Source organism: Triplophysa rosa, linkage group LG15 (genome assembly GCF_024868665.1).
Source record: "Triplophysa rosa linkage group LG15, Trosa_1v2, whole genome shotgun sequence".
Taxonomy (NCBI): domain Eukaryota; kingdom Metazoa; phylum Chordata; class Actinopteri; order Cypriniformes; family Nemacheilidae; genus Triplophysa; species Triplophysa rosa.
The window spans coordinates 6,290,152-6,302,425 of NC_079904.1; the positions used below are offsets into that span (position 1 = coordinate 6,290,152).

Below are 12,274 nucleotides of genomic sequence, written 5' to 3' on the forward strand. Positions count from 1 at the left end.
AGTACAAACATATTCAGGGCAGTTTTAAACCCACACTGAATACGAATGACACTCATGACAGATGCTCTTGCTTACCTCCTCTGTGATGTCAATGATATCTCCAACTTTCAGTTCCAGCTCGTCTTCATTCTGAGGCACATATTCAAACAGGGCTTTGCACTGACGCTTCTTGGGCTCTGTAACGAAAACACATTCATTGAGGATCCGGCTCGACACGCTCAGCCAATAACGTATGCATGACAGTGACCTGTAGAGGGCACAATCACAAGTACAGCATTTACACATGTGCATACACACATGAACTCTCACACACATTTACACCACACCCTCTTCAGAAACATTTTTTGTGTTTCATGTGTAGAATCCACTGCTCTACAAGGTGTAAGGGACCGTCTGAAAAAAGTGCTGGAGCACATTTGAGAGGGCGTTGTGTTATCTGAGCAAACGTCATTTAATAATAATAATAAAATGTACCTTGAATGCTTTGAGTAAAAGCGTCGATTGCAAAAATGTAAATGCCGCAAAAAGTTAATTTTTGATATCCTTAAAAAATGTTAATTTACTGAAAACGTACAGTACAGTCCAGCTGTAGCTCAACAATGCACTGCAAGAATGCAAAATCACCACAGTATTACAACTGTTGTTTTGGACATGTACCGTGGTAATATCATGACATTCTTTAAAGCACTCTGGAGTGCATAAATATAGTATTTATTCAGCATCCCATAGCAGTACCATGGTTTTAAAGAATATACAGGGCTTGTAGAAAGTTGTAATTAAAGTTTATTTCCACCAAGCTACATTCCTCTGTTATCACGGCTTTAAATGGTTTTTTCACTAGGAACCTTGAACAGCATCACAGTCACTGTGTGTTCTGTGATAATGATCCTGCGCAGGAACCGATAAACACGACATCTGCATTAAAGAATCAGCCACGGAAAAATAAAAACCAGGTATTTTAATAGACACTTAAATAAACAAAGCTACTGCTGCCTACTACTGGCCGAACCAGTTTTCTGCTGAACTCTTTTATTCTAAATTCTCGCAGGTATGAAAAGACTAAAGGTTAATAATAGTAGCGAAAGAATATATTGGCCCACTGGCCTAACTTCACGGTCCTCTTCCCAAAACCCCACTCTCTAAACACACACACAAACGGATTCAAAAACATTTTGCCGTTTTGCAAAAAAGATCTCCTAATCCACCTTTTAGTTGAAGTTAAAAAGAGTCGGAGACTTGTAAATGCGAAATGAAAGGGAAACCCACTCTTTTTTGAGGCACGGGGTTGAGAGTTGGGCTGGAATCCGAGTCCTCCGGTCGGGATGCCGTAAGTGCTGATCCTCTGCACCAGACTCGCAACGTTCCCCGACGCTCGCCGCTGTATCGGAGATTCATCTTTTAACTCCTTCACTTCTTTACCCTCCTTTGACTCCTCTTTGGTCTTTGGCTCCTCTTTTTTCACCTCCTGAATTACAAAACAGTGAAAATAATTGAAAATGACAAATCACATAGAATCAAAAACATTAAAATGTGGTGGTGTTTTTTGTTGTTGTCTGGAACTACAATCGAATAGCCTATATTTAACATTTGGAGAGATTTTCAGTTACAAATGCAATTTCTATGAGGAAAAAATGAAAAGAAACTTAAATGTTTTTACTGTACTTCTAATGTGATGTACAGAATGTTTCCATTATAAAATATTAAGTTCCTAACATGCATTTTTCTGTAAATGGAGAAAGACATTTTTTATGAATGATGCATTTTGTGAATCAAACCCATACATAGGGATATTTCACCCAAAAATACAAGTTCTGTTATCATTTATTCACTCTCAAATCATTCAAAAGGCCTGTAGACCTATATAAAGTGAAAACAAAATATAGAAGATGTTTTAAGAAATATTAAGATATACAGGCTTGGAATGACATATGGGTTTGGGTGAACTATCCCTTTAACAAAACTAGTTTCCTTTGTATGAAAAAATGTAAATACTATATCATTGGGGCTGAACATCTGCCACACAAATCTATTGCTGCCCATATGTTCTGCTTTTGGTATTATTCAGACAAACATCACATACACCATTAATTATGCAATTTAGCCCTGGTTTCAACAATTCCAACTTCAACACAAGTCACACTAACATCATTTAGAACTTTACAGTAACAGTCAACTACTGCCTATATTTATTGTTTCCAAACAGATGTAAATTTACAAATACCTCAAAAATTCAGAACTCTCACACTGAAAATTTGCTCTTCATTCTAACAAAAAGTGTAGAAAGAAAGAAAGAAAGAAAGAAAGAAAGAAAGAAAGAAAGAAAGAAAGAAAGAAAGAAAGAAAGAAAGAAAGAAAGAAAGAAAGAAAGAAAGAAAGAAAGAAAGAAAGAAAGAAAGAAAGAAAGAAAGAAAGAAAGAAAGAAAGAAAGAAAGAAAGAGTGATCCATAGTGACAGCAGTGTGGTTTTCAGCCCTCAGAAGTATGTTCAACTCACCCTGTTGAAACATGCTCAGGGATTCAGAAAGATCAGATTTCTACTAGAATCTTTCTTAAATGTGTACACAATAACAGAAGACCCTAAGTGTACCACTTAAAACTAGTATGAACAAGAATATACATAACATTATATAGCTGATAGAGTCAGTGTATGACAGCAAAATAGGTCATTTAAATATTTTTTTTTCATCCATCTCATGTTTTTGTGAGTATTTTACAACTGTATTACAATAAAGTTTAAGTGATTTCTTATATATATTGTTTATTCAAACCGAGGTGTATACAGGAGAAAATAGCACTACTAAAAGTCTAAAATGATCTGTTCAGCCGGGTTCAGGGTCTTTACACACAGACAGACATGTGGTGCAGCTCTGTGTTTCCTGGAGACTCCGGTACAGAATGGAGAATGCCACAGGCTGCATCCGTTCCAAACTTCCTGTCTGAGATGCTGACAAAGAAATTCTTCATTGTTACTCCCTGTTCCTTAAGAACCAGCTTAAGGTCAGCCTTAAGGACCTGATTTTCTGAAAATAATAAAGCTAATACAACTTTAAAACAACGTGATGAAACATTATGTAAAAAGAAAATTTGATTAGGAAAACTCAAAATCGTCGACCACAGAGGTGCCAGGATCCTCTTTTTAAGGGATAGTGCACCCAAAAATGAAAATTATTTTATTTATTCACCTCATGTCATTCCAAATCTGTATTACTTAATGTATTACTAGACGTGTTAAAATGTCTAAACATTTTGGGGCCCCATTGACTTCGATTGTATAGACAAAACCATTGAGACATTTCTCAAAATATCTGAATCAATATCATAGGGGTGAATAAATGATGACATTTTTTATTTTTGGGTGAACTATGCCTTTAATTCTTTGTATTATATACAGAATGTTATAGATATAACATATTTTAAATTTTTAATAGGTTTCATGATGCTCACATCGAGAGCACATGACCTTGCCTAGCACCCACGTTCAGACAATACACACTCCTGCCTTTAATAACAACTATAAGTATCCCAATTCCATCGAATCAACACTAGAATTGCAACGCAAACATTCTTTAAAAACATATTCTATCAGAACTAAATTGTGAATGCTCCCTCATTTGTAAGTCAATTTGGATAAAAGCGTCTGCTAAAGAATAAACGTAGACACAGAATTTGTGGTAATGGACCACCCAGAAAAAAAAGCATTTTTCCTAAAACAAGGCTTTACTTAGCAACACAACCAGAACAATGAAAGCAACTAAGCCATGAAAGGTATAAAAACACCTTTCCAATAAAGTTATATTTGCCTGTTAAGTGCCCTTTTAAACCTGGCTGGTGATTCAGAGAAACAGAGCGATCAAATCAACTGCCACGCTGTGAAAACCTGAAGCAATACAAAAACCACCAAAGACAAACTTTACCAACAACACATTCTCCAGACACAACAAACCAGAGATCTTATTTAGATACAAAACTGCCTAAAATCAGCTGCCTACCTGCTCGCTTTCCATGGTCCTCTTCTTAAACTACCCCAGTGGTGACTGTCAAATCTTTCCGGGATCAAAGTTCATTTAAGGGAGTGGAAGATTATCTCATACCCAACTAAATGAGTCTCCACAAGGAAACGAAAGCAATAATTTCCTGCCTTTGACGAGATTTGGAATTACCACTGACTTTAATGTGGCTTTCCTCACATGGCCTTTCAGTCAAACTACTAATTATAAAGTAGCTACACAAATGGGAGACAAGAAGTCAAAACTCTTAAGGTCCAATGTGTACATTTTTTGGAGGATCTACTGACAGAAATGCAATATAATATACATAACTATTAGAGGGTGACACGGGAGTGGATTTTCAAACCTCTCCCGTCCCACTCCCACAAAAATCCCCGTCCCATGATCCCAATCCCGCGAAAAAACTGGGGAAAAATCCTGTCCCGTCCCAAACCCAGAAGAATGACTCCCATTTCCTCCCACTCACGTGTTGTGTTTTTTTTGGTCGGAATCTGTCAGTTACAGTGAAAAATGCAGTACAGATCACAGCATTCCCAGTGCCCACCTTAGTTAAGAAGACATTCAAAATATAGTTTTTATGTTGTTTTATTGAACTGAAAGCCATCTTAAATTTGCGAAACTTGTGGTACAGTCAGCTGCCGTTTGGTGCATGCTTCCACCGTGACGTGAACCGTGTCCGAGAGATGCTGCAAAAGATGCAACACGCGTACGAACAGTCAATCAGGTCTGTCTAGCGCACGTTGACATAGAAAAACAATGGTCAAGTAGCGCCTCGGAATAAACACGTTCTCTGTGTCAATGCCCAGCCTGTCACTGTACACGCACACACTCACAGCCCAAACTGTGTGCAATAATAGCGAAAGCTCTGTACAATAGTGAAAACAGGATTCCCGTGACCTGCAGGATTCCCGAAAAAATGTCACCCTCTAAGAACTATGTCTTCAGAGGTGTATAAAGACCTAACATAATGAAGCGTTATGTTTTTATTATCTTAGAATGAGCCATTTCTATTTACATACACCACGGGTACTCTTATATGGAATTCACCATGTTGTTTCTACAGTAGCCCTAAACGGACAAACTGCTCTACAGAGCGTGTTTCGTAAATACGTTGTTTCCTTTGGCAAAAAGTGAAAACATAACGACATCTTAGAGCTGTGTCAGCCACCGTAGTTCTTGGAAAGGAAGGGGTGGAGTGAGCCGTTGGTTGCAATTTGCAACCTCACCGCTAGATGCCGCTAAATTTCATACACAACTAAAGAGAACCCCTTTTTTAAAGGTGGGGTGGTTGATTTGGAAAGGTGCTAACTTTAGCCTGCTAGTACTGAAATTATAATCCCACCCTCTATGCGATTCGCCGTCCAAAGCCATGCCTTCTCCAAACACATGAATGCATTTCGTAAATCCACGTAACGAATTACAAACTAAATCCATTAAATTCTTCTCGAAGCATGTACATACCTGTCCAAAAGAAAGAGAGCAACCATGGTATCGTCTTTCAGACGCTTTGCCTGCCGGAGCTGTCTCCATGTGTAAAAGCCGAACCGATGATAATTCGAGTTTTTCCTCTTTCATGATCCAGACGTTTTTTCGTCACTGCTTTTTCAAAAACTGACTTTCGTTTTGTAGATTTACTTCTTGTCGGACCGCAGGAAAGTTTGATCCTTGCTAATTGTCCGCCGTTCTCCCTACATTGACACAGCGGACGTGAGTGCGCTGATGACGTATGATGTCTGCGTGAACAGGGTGCGCAGTGGTATGCAAAATACGTTGGCTGAAAATGTACACATGACCAGTCACAGCGCTCGGCCAGAACGTTTTGATTGGGCGAACGTTTTTTGGTCCTACGCCTTTCACAGATGATATATAATTATAAAAATATTATTTGACCACTATACTTCTTGATTGCTATCAGGATGTAAAGAGATTTCCAACCAAAATGACAAAAAAATGTTTCTGAACAGGATCACCCACCCTGCCTTTAAGTTTCGTGACAGTGCTCATTGCATACACGTTGGTATGGTAGAAATGGAGGTAACCAGGACAACGTTGTGAGCCAGATTCAATCCTGGAGCCAATGAATGTGCTCCAAATCGCATGACCTCATTCACATTTTATCCTTCATTATTCCCTAACATAATCTTACCACACACCACCAAAATACATTGAATTTTACCTTTACGAAGTTGTCAGGGAAAATGCCTCGTTTCCCATTGAGGATTCCTTCCATCCATCCCTCCTCATCGATTCTTCGTACATTTTTTATCACGTCTCCAAGTTTGAGGGTTAACTCGTCATCGTGGAGGGCTTGATATTCATACTCCACCACCACCTCAACTACAAAGAGAGAAGAACATATTTTAGTCTTCATGAAACTCACTTCAAGAACATAAATGTTTTTTTTTAAATAAACATTTACATATTTAGGTACATGCATGCACAACAGGTTTTCTCCGTTGTAAAGTAATTCTGACAATTAATCTTTTAAATTAAAAAAAATTCAGTGAAATTAATAGGTATGTGTTTTTCTTACACTAGAGTTATGCCTCCAGTACCACCGTTTCATAACCTGCAACATTTTTATTTTAAAAATGCCATATTTTGGTGGTGTTAAAAATGTGGTCTAAGACAACAGAAGCATAATATCTTCAATGTCCAGAGGTCTAAAAAGTTTCTAAATACTCAATAGTGTTGTTTCTGACCTTCTCAGACACACTCTGCACCAGAATAAGTAAAGAACAGCGTGGAAACCTTGCCTTTCAGACGCTCACGCTTTTGTTCAGATACTTCAGTAAAGTTCAAAATTATTGTCTGTAGACATTCTCTATTGGAATTTGACCACAAGGTTTGATCAAAACACAACAGCAAGTAGAACGATTTAAACTCTTTCTCAAGTACTTTGTATTTTTGTTTGTTCGTAAGCTTGATGGAAGAAATGGGCAAATACTATATTTGCAATGTCTTGGTGATGTGTTTTCGTCTACCACCTAATCATTGCTACGGATACACAGACACAAACATCCAATTCCGTTGGTCGTCCTCAGTCTTGTGGAGTGTCCTGAAGAATGACTTTAGCAAAACCACTAAATCTGTCTGCGAGATTCGCACATGAGTCTGTGAAGAATGTGATGGGCAGCATATACACACACACTATCTCTGTTGACAGAGGTTATTTACACAGTGATGCCAGGGATAGCATAGGCTGGAAAACAGGGAATTTGGGACATAGGGAGTTTACAAGGAGTGTGTCTGATAAGATCTCATCTCTTTCACGTCTAGTTATCTTCACCCCTGGCCAAAAGTGATGTCAAAGCTTTGTTTCTTTATTCAAATATATTGGGATAGTTCACCCAAAAATGAAAATTCTGTCAACATTTACGTACCCTCAGATTGTTCCAAACCTGTATAAATTTCTTTGTTCTGCTAAACACAAAGGAAGATATTCGGAAGAATGTCAGTAACCAAACAGATCTCATCCCCCATTTACTGCCATAGTAAGGAAAATAAATACTTTGGGAGCCAATTGGGGATGAGATCGGTTTGGTTACTGACATTCTTCCAAATATCTTTGTTTAGCAAAAGGGAGAAATTTATACAGGTTTGGAATTGGAACAATCTGAAGGTGAGTAAATGTTAACATAATTTTCATTTATGGGAGAACTATCCCTTTAAAGATGTATTTTAAAATTGTATTAATGTTGCATATTTGTGCTTTAAATTGATCTCCTTGTTCCAGAAAACGTCAATAGAAATATTGATTATATTGACGTCACGCCTACCAAAAAGGGCTTTAGTTTTGGCTATGTTTTTTTGCAGATCCCAAGGTGCCCTGATGTAGAGCAAAGCTATGCCGAAACCGTCTACCACGAGTTGACATAATGACAAGTTTGGCCGACTGTGGTTTCTTGGCACCAGCTTCAGGAGCGGGCGCAAACCCAGAGCCTGCAATTTTACGGTCTTCTCTCCCTTATTCCCTCTGCTGCCATTCAGAACGGAAACCAGATAAGGTAAATCACTTCTGAGCGTTAAAATCTCTACATGCTTTGTTGACGTGCCACTGTTGCGATTTTTCCACTGCGTAAATTCCGAAAAAGACCGGGTGAGTGAAATGATGTAAAAACCTGAAGTGAACAGGAAATAACTTCAGCTAGAACAGTCCCAAAAATAAAAGCTACATAAAGTTTTATTCAAACAGCTACTAAATCTCAAGATTCACATTATAGAACTTCAGAAGTTACCGATGGAATATTTCCACAGCTAGAAATGAAAAAAAGCACTCCCTTGTTTATTCAGTAACAGCTCAAGGAGCGAAGAAACAGTCTGCGAGACTCTCACTTGAAGTGATAGTTCACCCAAAGATTTGAAATCTGTCATCATTTACTCACACTCTTTCTTTCACTTCTATTGTACAGACACAAAACCAATGCAAGGCAATGGGTACCGCCATTGTTCGGTTACCAACATTCTTCAAAATATCTTCTTTTTGTGTTCTGCAGTAGAAAGAAAGTCACACATGTTTTAAATGACAAGAGAGTAAATGATGACAGAATTTTCATTTTAGGTGAACTATCCCTTTAAGTACAGGACTGACTAAAGATGACCCATTAATGACTTCAGAAGACTTGAAATATATATGATACAGTATGAATCTCTTGTCCTGAAGCTTGTAAAAAGAGAGCTGCGTATGAATATGCACACAAAAATGACGGATGCTGGCAGATGCTTGCAATGTTTTCTGGGAAAATGGGAGGTCCTTGGTCAGGATACACTACAGCATATGTTTACAATACAGCAAACCAGTGTGTGTTGTGAAGCAGAGAGTCAGGTCAAACATTAAATGGGTCAGTGATTTACGAAAATAAAACTACGGCACTAAACAAAAACACATACAACTGCGATCGATATTGTCTGAAACTTGGAAGAAATTAACCATTGAATGCCCTAAATACGGGACGCTTCATTTTAACCTCATGATGCCCTAAAGCACTCTAAACACCCCGGCCAATCAAAAACCTGGCTGACAACAACACACACATACACAGTGAATAACCCTTACGTATCATCATTTAAAATGTGTTTGAGATTCTAGAATAAGACAGGACACAGGAAGCAGAACTTGGACTAACCAAAACAGTAGTTTAGACTCATGTTTTTTGACTAGCTAAGATGATTTCATCTAGGTTTAAGTATCTGCGGATGATGTCAGCTCACCACAAACATAAATGTCTAGTATTTCCTATTACAATGCCATTAGGTTGTTTTGACTTCAAACCACAAATATGTGAAATGCAAATAACTACAGCAAAATATCAACATTGTTTTATGAGGTCAATTAAATGCATTCAAGCTCATTATTGTTATTATCATACATTTTGTCTTATTAATTGTCAGCATAGTTCTTTTCTATACAGTCACTTTGCAGGATAAGTAGTAGTGCTGTAACCTACATGTAGGGAGAGGCAGCAGATTCCTCACATTTTTCAGCTTTGGGTTTTGTATGATGTCAAGAGCAGGGTTTGAAAAGCAGGTTTAAAGTGTTTTTAGGTGCATATAAGGCAAGTATAGAAAGAAGATACAGTCAGGATCCAAAAGATTTTATATGGCATTTGGGTTCAACTGTTCCTGAATGTCTGCATTCATGCTGAAATACTGTGTCAGTGTTCCCAGAAACTTACATAAACATACGCATGATGTAGATATGTAGTCTTGAAATAAACGTTTATCAGTTTCAATCACTGAACTAAAACTCAAAATATGTAAAACCATTAGTGATAGTTCAAGTTCACCCAAAAATAAAAAAATCTATTGTCATTTACTCTTGTCATTTCAAACCTGTATGACTTTCTTTCTTCTGCAGAACACAAAATTCTTCTTTGAAAAATCCTGTTAACTGGACCCCATTTAATGCTTACTAGGCCCTAGATATGGTAAACAAGATACAAGGTACATCTGTTGAGCACTAAGATTCCCACACGAGAGCAGATCACGGTTAAAAACCCACCTGAAACCTGAGATCAGTGAGAAATATAGCCTCTTTTCAATTCACCTGAACTGACTTAGTTTGGAGTCAAGCCCTGACATGACCAAGCAAAGTCCACTTGCACCTGTGCAAGTATACACCTTCATATTCCTTCAACACGCTTCCAAACTTCCTGATGGACTCACTCAATTTCCAATCCAGTGCTTACATAACTGTGTGACGAGATGATGAATTACTGACCAGGCCCTGAAAGCAACCTCTCTGCCAGCCAATGGTACAGATTTACAAGCTCAACCCACAGCTAAGAAAATAAACATTACACCTCACCTAACATCAGTAAACTGAAGGCAAACATTTTTTGGTGTGAGCCAAGTGCCAAGTGATGTTTTATATACTACACAGAACTTGTAGTATCACACTTTGACATTTCTAAAGCAGGTTGTGTTTGACATCAAAACCTTGGCCCTAGTTTAACTAGTTATCTGATTTAACATAAAACCTTAATACAGATTAGTCTGCCAGTGCATAAATGTAAATAGTCGTTCTCTTTCCTGTGAACCGTTTCTCAAATCACTTCCAAAGAATACCTGCAGATAAGCACCCATCAGGCACAATAGGTGCCAATAGCTAATATCGAGAGTAGTAAATATGGAAATGAAGCTGACCGAAAAGAGGATTTTATTCAAACCAGCACGATCCACAAGGGCATGACAGTACAGCTTCCAATTCTCCACTATCACATTTGTTTACCTGCCCAACTTCTAGCAAGGGGGAGGGGCTTCCTATTTAAGCTACACAAAACTTAAGGGGGGGGCTTCCTTGGAAATGAGCCACAGCACCTTATAAACTGCTTTAAAAACAATAAAGCAGCGTCATACCCCCTTTACGCGAAAAGTCAACACTTAGGTACACTACCAAAGCAGATAGTCGTACAGCCTGACGCAAAACGCCAGAAATTTACTGGTCTGTACAAGCCGAGCCAGTTTGCGACACTGGCGCCTAGTCAAATATTCATCTGATTAACGTTACAAGTTTATTTTTCCAACTTGGATACAATGTTTCTTGCTTTCAACGAGGCTCGAATGTCGAGACGTTCCCTTGGAAACTGAACGCGGGGTGACACTGTAAGCGATCCATTAGAGCCGAGCTGAACTCACCCATACTGTCCTTCGATACAAGACCGTCTTGACCTGATGTGTACAATCTGCCGTCCCGGTGGCTGATGTTAGCTAGCAGGCTGGATGCTAGCTGTAAATCCTACTTGTGCGGGGAATCGTGTCGGTGAAGTGCTTGTTAGCGCGTTTATTTGCTGTATTAATCCATTCGACCTTGTTGTAATGTCGGACTGTTGTTTAAGTGTGAGGTATGATTTGTAAGAGTAAGTTACTGTGCAGGAAGTTATCCCGAAGTCTCCACCTTTCTTAGATTTGCCTCCGCGATATTTAACCAGTAGGATCCCGCGAGAAGTGAGATTTCCTCGCTGGAATGTCAGATTGCAGTATGACATTTGTGTGTAGACGGGGTATTTAAGAATTTAGGCAGACTAAAAGAAAGCACGCACGCACGTCTTTTTATCATAGGCATAAAAAGAAGGTGCTTATAATGCATATTAACGTTTCCCCTTTCTATCTATTTTGTCCATAAATGGATATATTGCATTTATTTTGTAGGGGGATACCAGATTCTGTAACCCCTAATCTTTTTGTCAACACGGAGTACGTAGGCGGCGCAGTGGCTTCCCTGCAGCTTCTCTGTAGCTAAATTATTTGCATTAAATTTGGCTGTTAAGCTGGTAACGGTGAACTGCAATTGCTCCAATAAAAACGCTTTTCATGCTCATGTACCTCCCTAACTTTCATTGAAATGTCTGTATTAACAGATTCTCTGTCGATCTCTGTGATCTCATAATAATAAGGAATTTAGACAAACATTATTTAGACAAGCATTTGTATAAAGTATTAAACTATAGTATTATTATTAGTGGTAAATAAATGTGCTAGAAATTCTGATTTGTCGTTTGAGATCAAATAATCAAGTACAAATTATAATTCGTTTTAAATTATAGACATTTCTTTCTTGGAAGTCACGTAGTTTTTTACCACCAGAGGGCAGTATATGCTCAGTAAAACGTTCAACAGAACATTTTAAAGCTCATGTAGCCTATGTACAATTCTCAGGGCTTGAGCTGTACAAGTGGGCTGTAGAAGCCTTCAGAGTATGTTGATTGGTTTATTTAATTTCATGTGTTGTAGTATTGGTTCGTATTCCACACTTGGTGGAGTTATATT

The 12,274-nt window shown here is 38.3% G+C and overlaps 1 protein-coding gene across 3 annotated transcripts in view; it reads right to left on the bottom strand.

The window, feature by feature from the left end:
* Positions 1-11,434, bottom strand: part of cd2ap (CD2-associated protein) — a 33,518-nt gene extending 22,084 nt beyond the window's left edge. Inside the window, exons 1-4 of one of the 3 annotated variants that reach the window (XM_057353426.1) lie at positions 11,144-11,434; positions 6,183-6,343; positions 1,267-1,465; positions 76-176 (exon numbers count right to left, since the gene is read on the bottom strand). In XM_057353426.1, coding sequence (XP_057209409.1) covers positions 76-176; positions 1,267-1,465; positions 6,183-6,343; positions 11,144-11,147 — 465 coding nt within the window. In that variant the 5' untranslated portion in view covers positions 11,148-11,434. The remainder of the gene's footprint in view (positions 1-75; positions 177-1,266; positions 1,466-6,182; positions 6,344-11,143) is intronic. The other 2 variants (XM_057353425.1, XM_057353424.1) reach the window with 2 other exon arrangements.
* Positions 11,435-12,274: the final 840 nt, after the last annotated feature.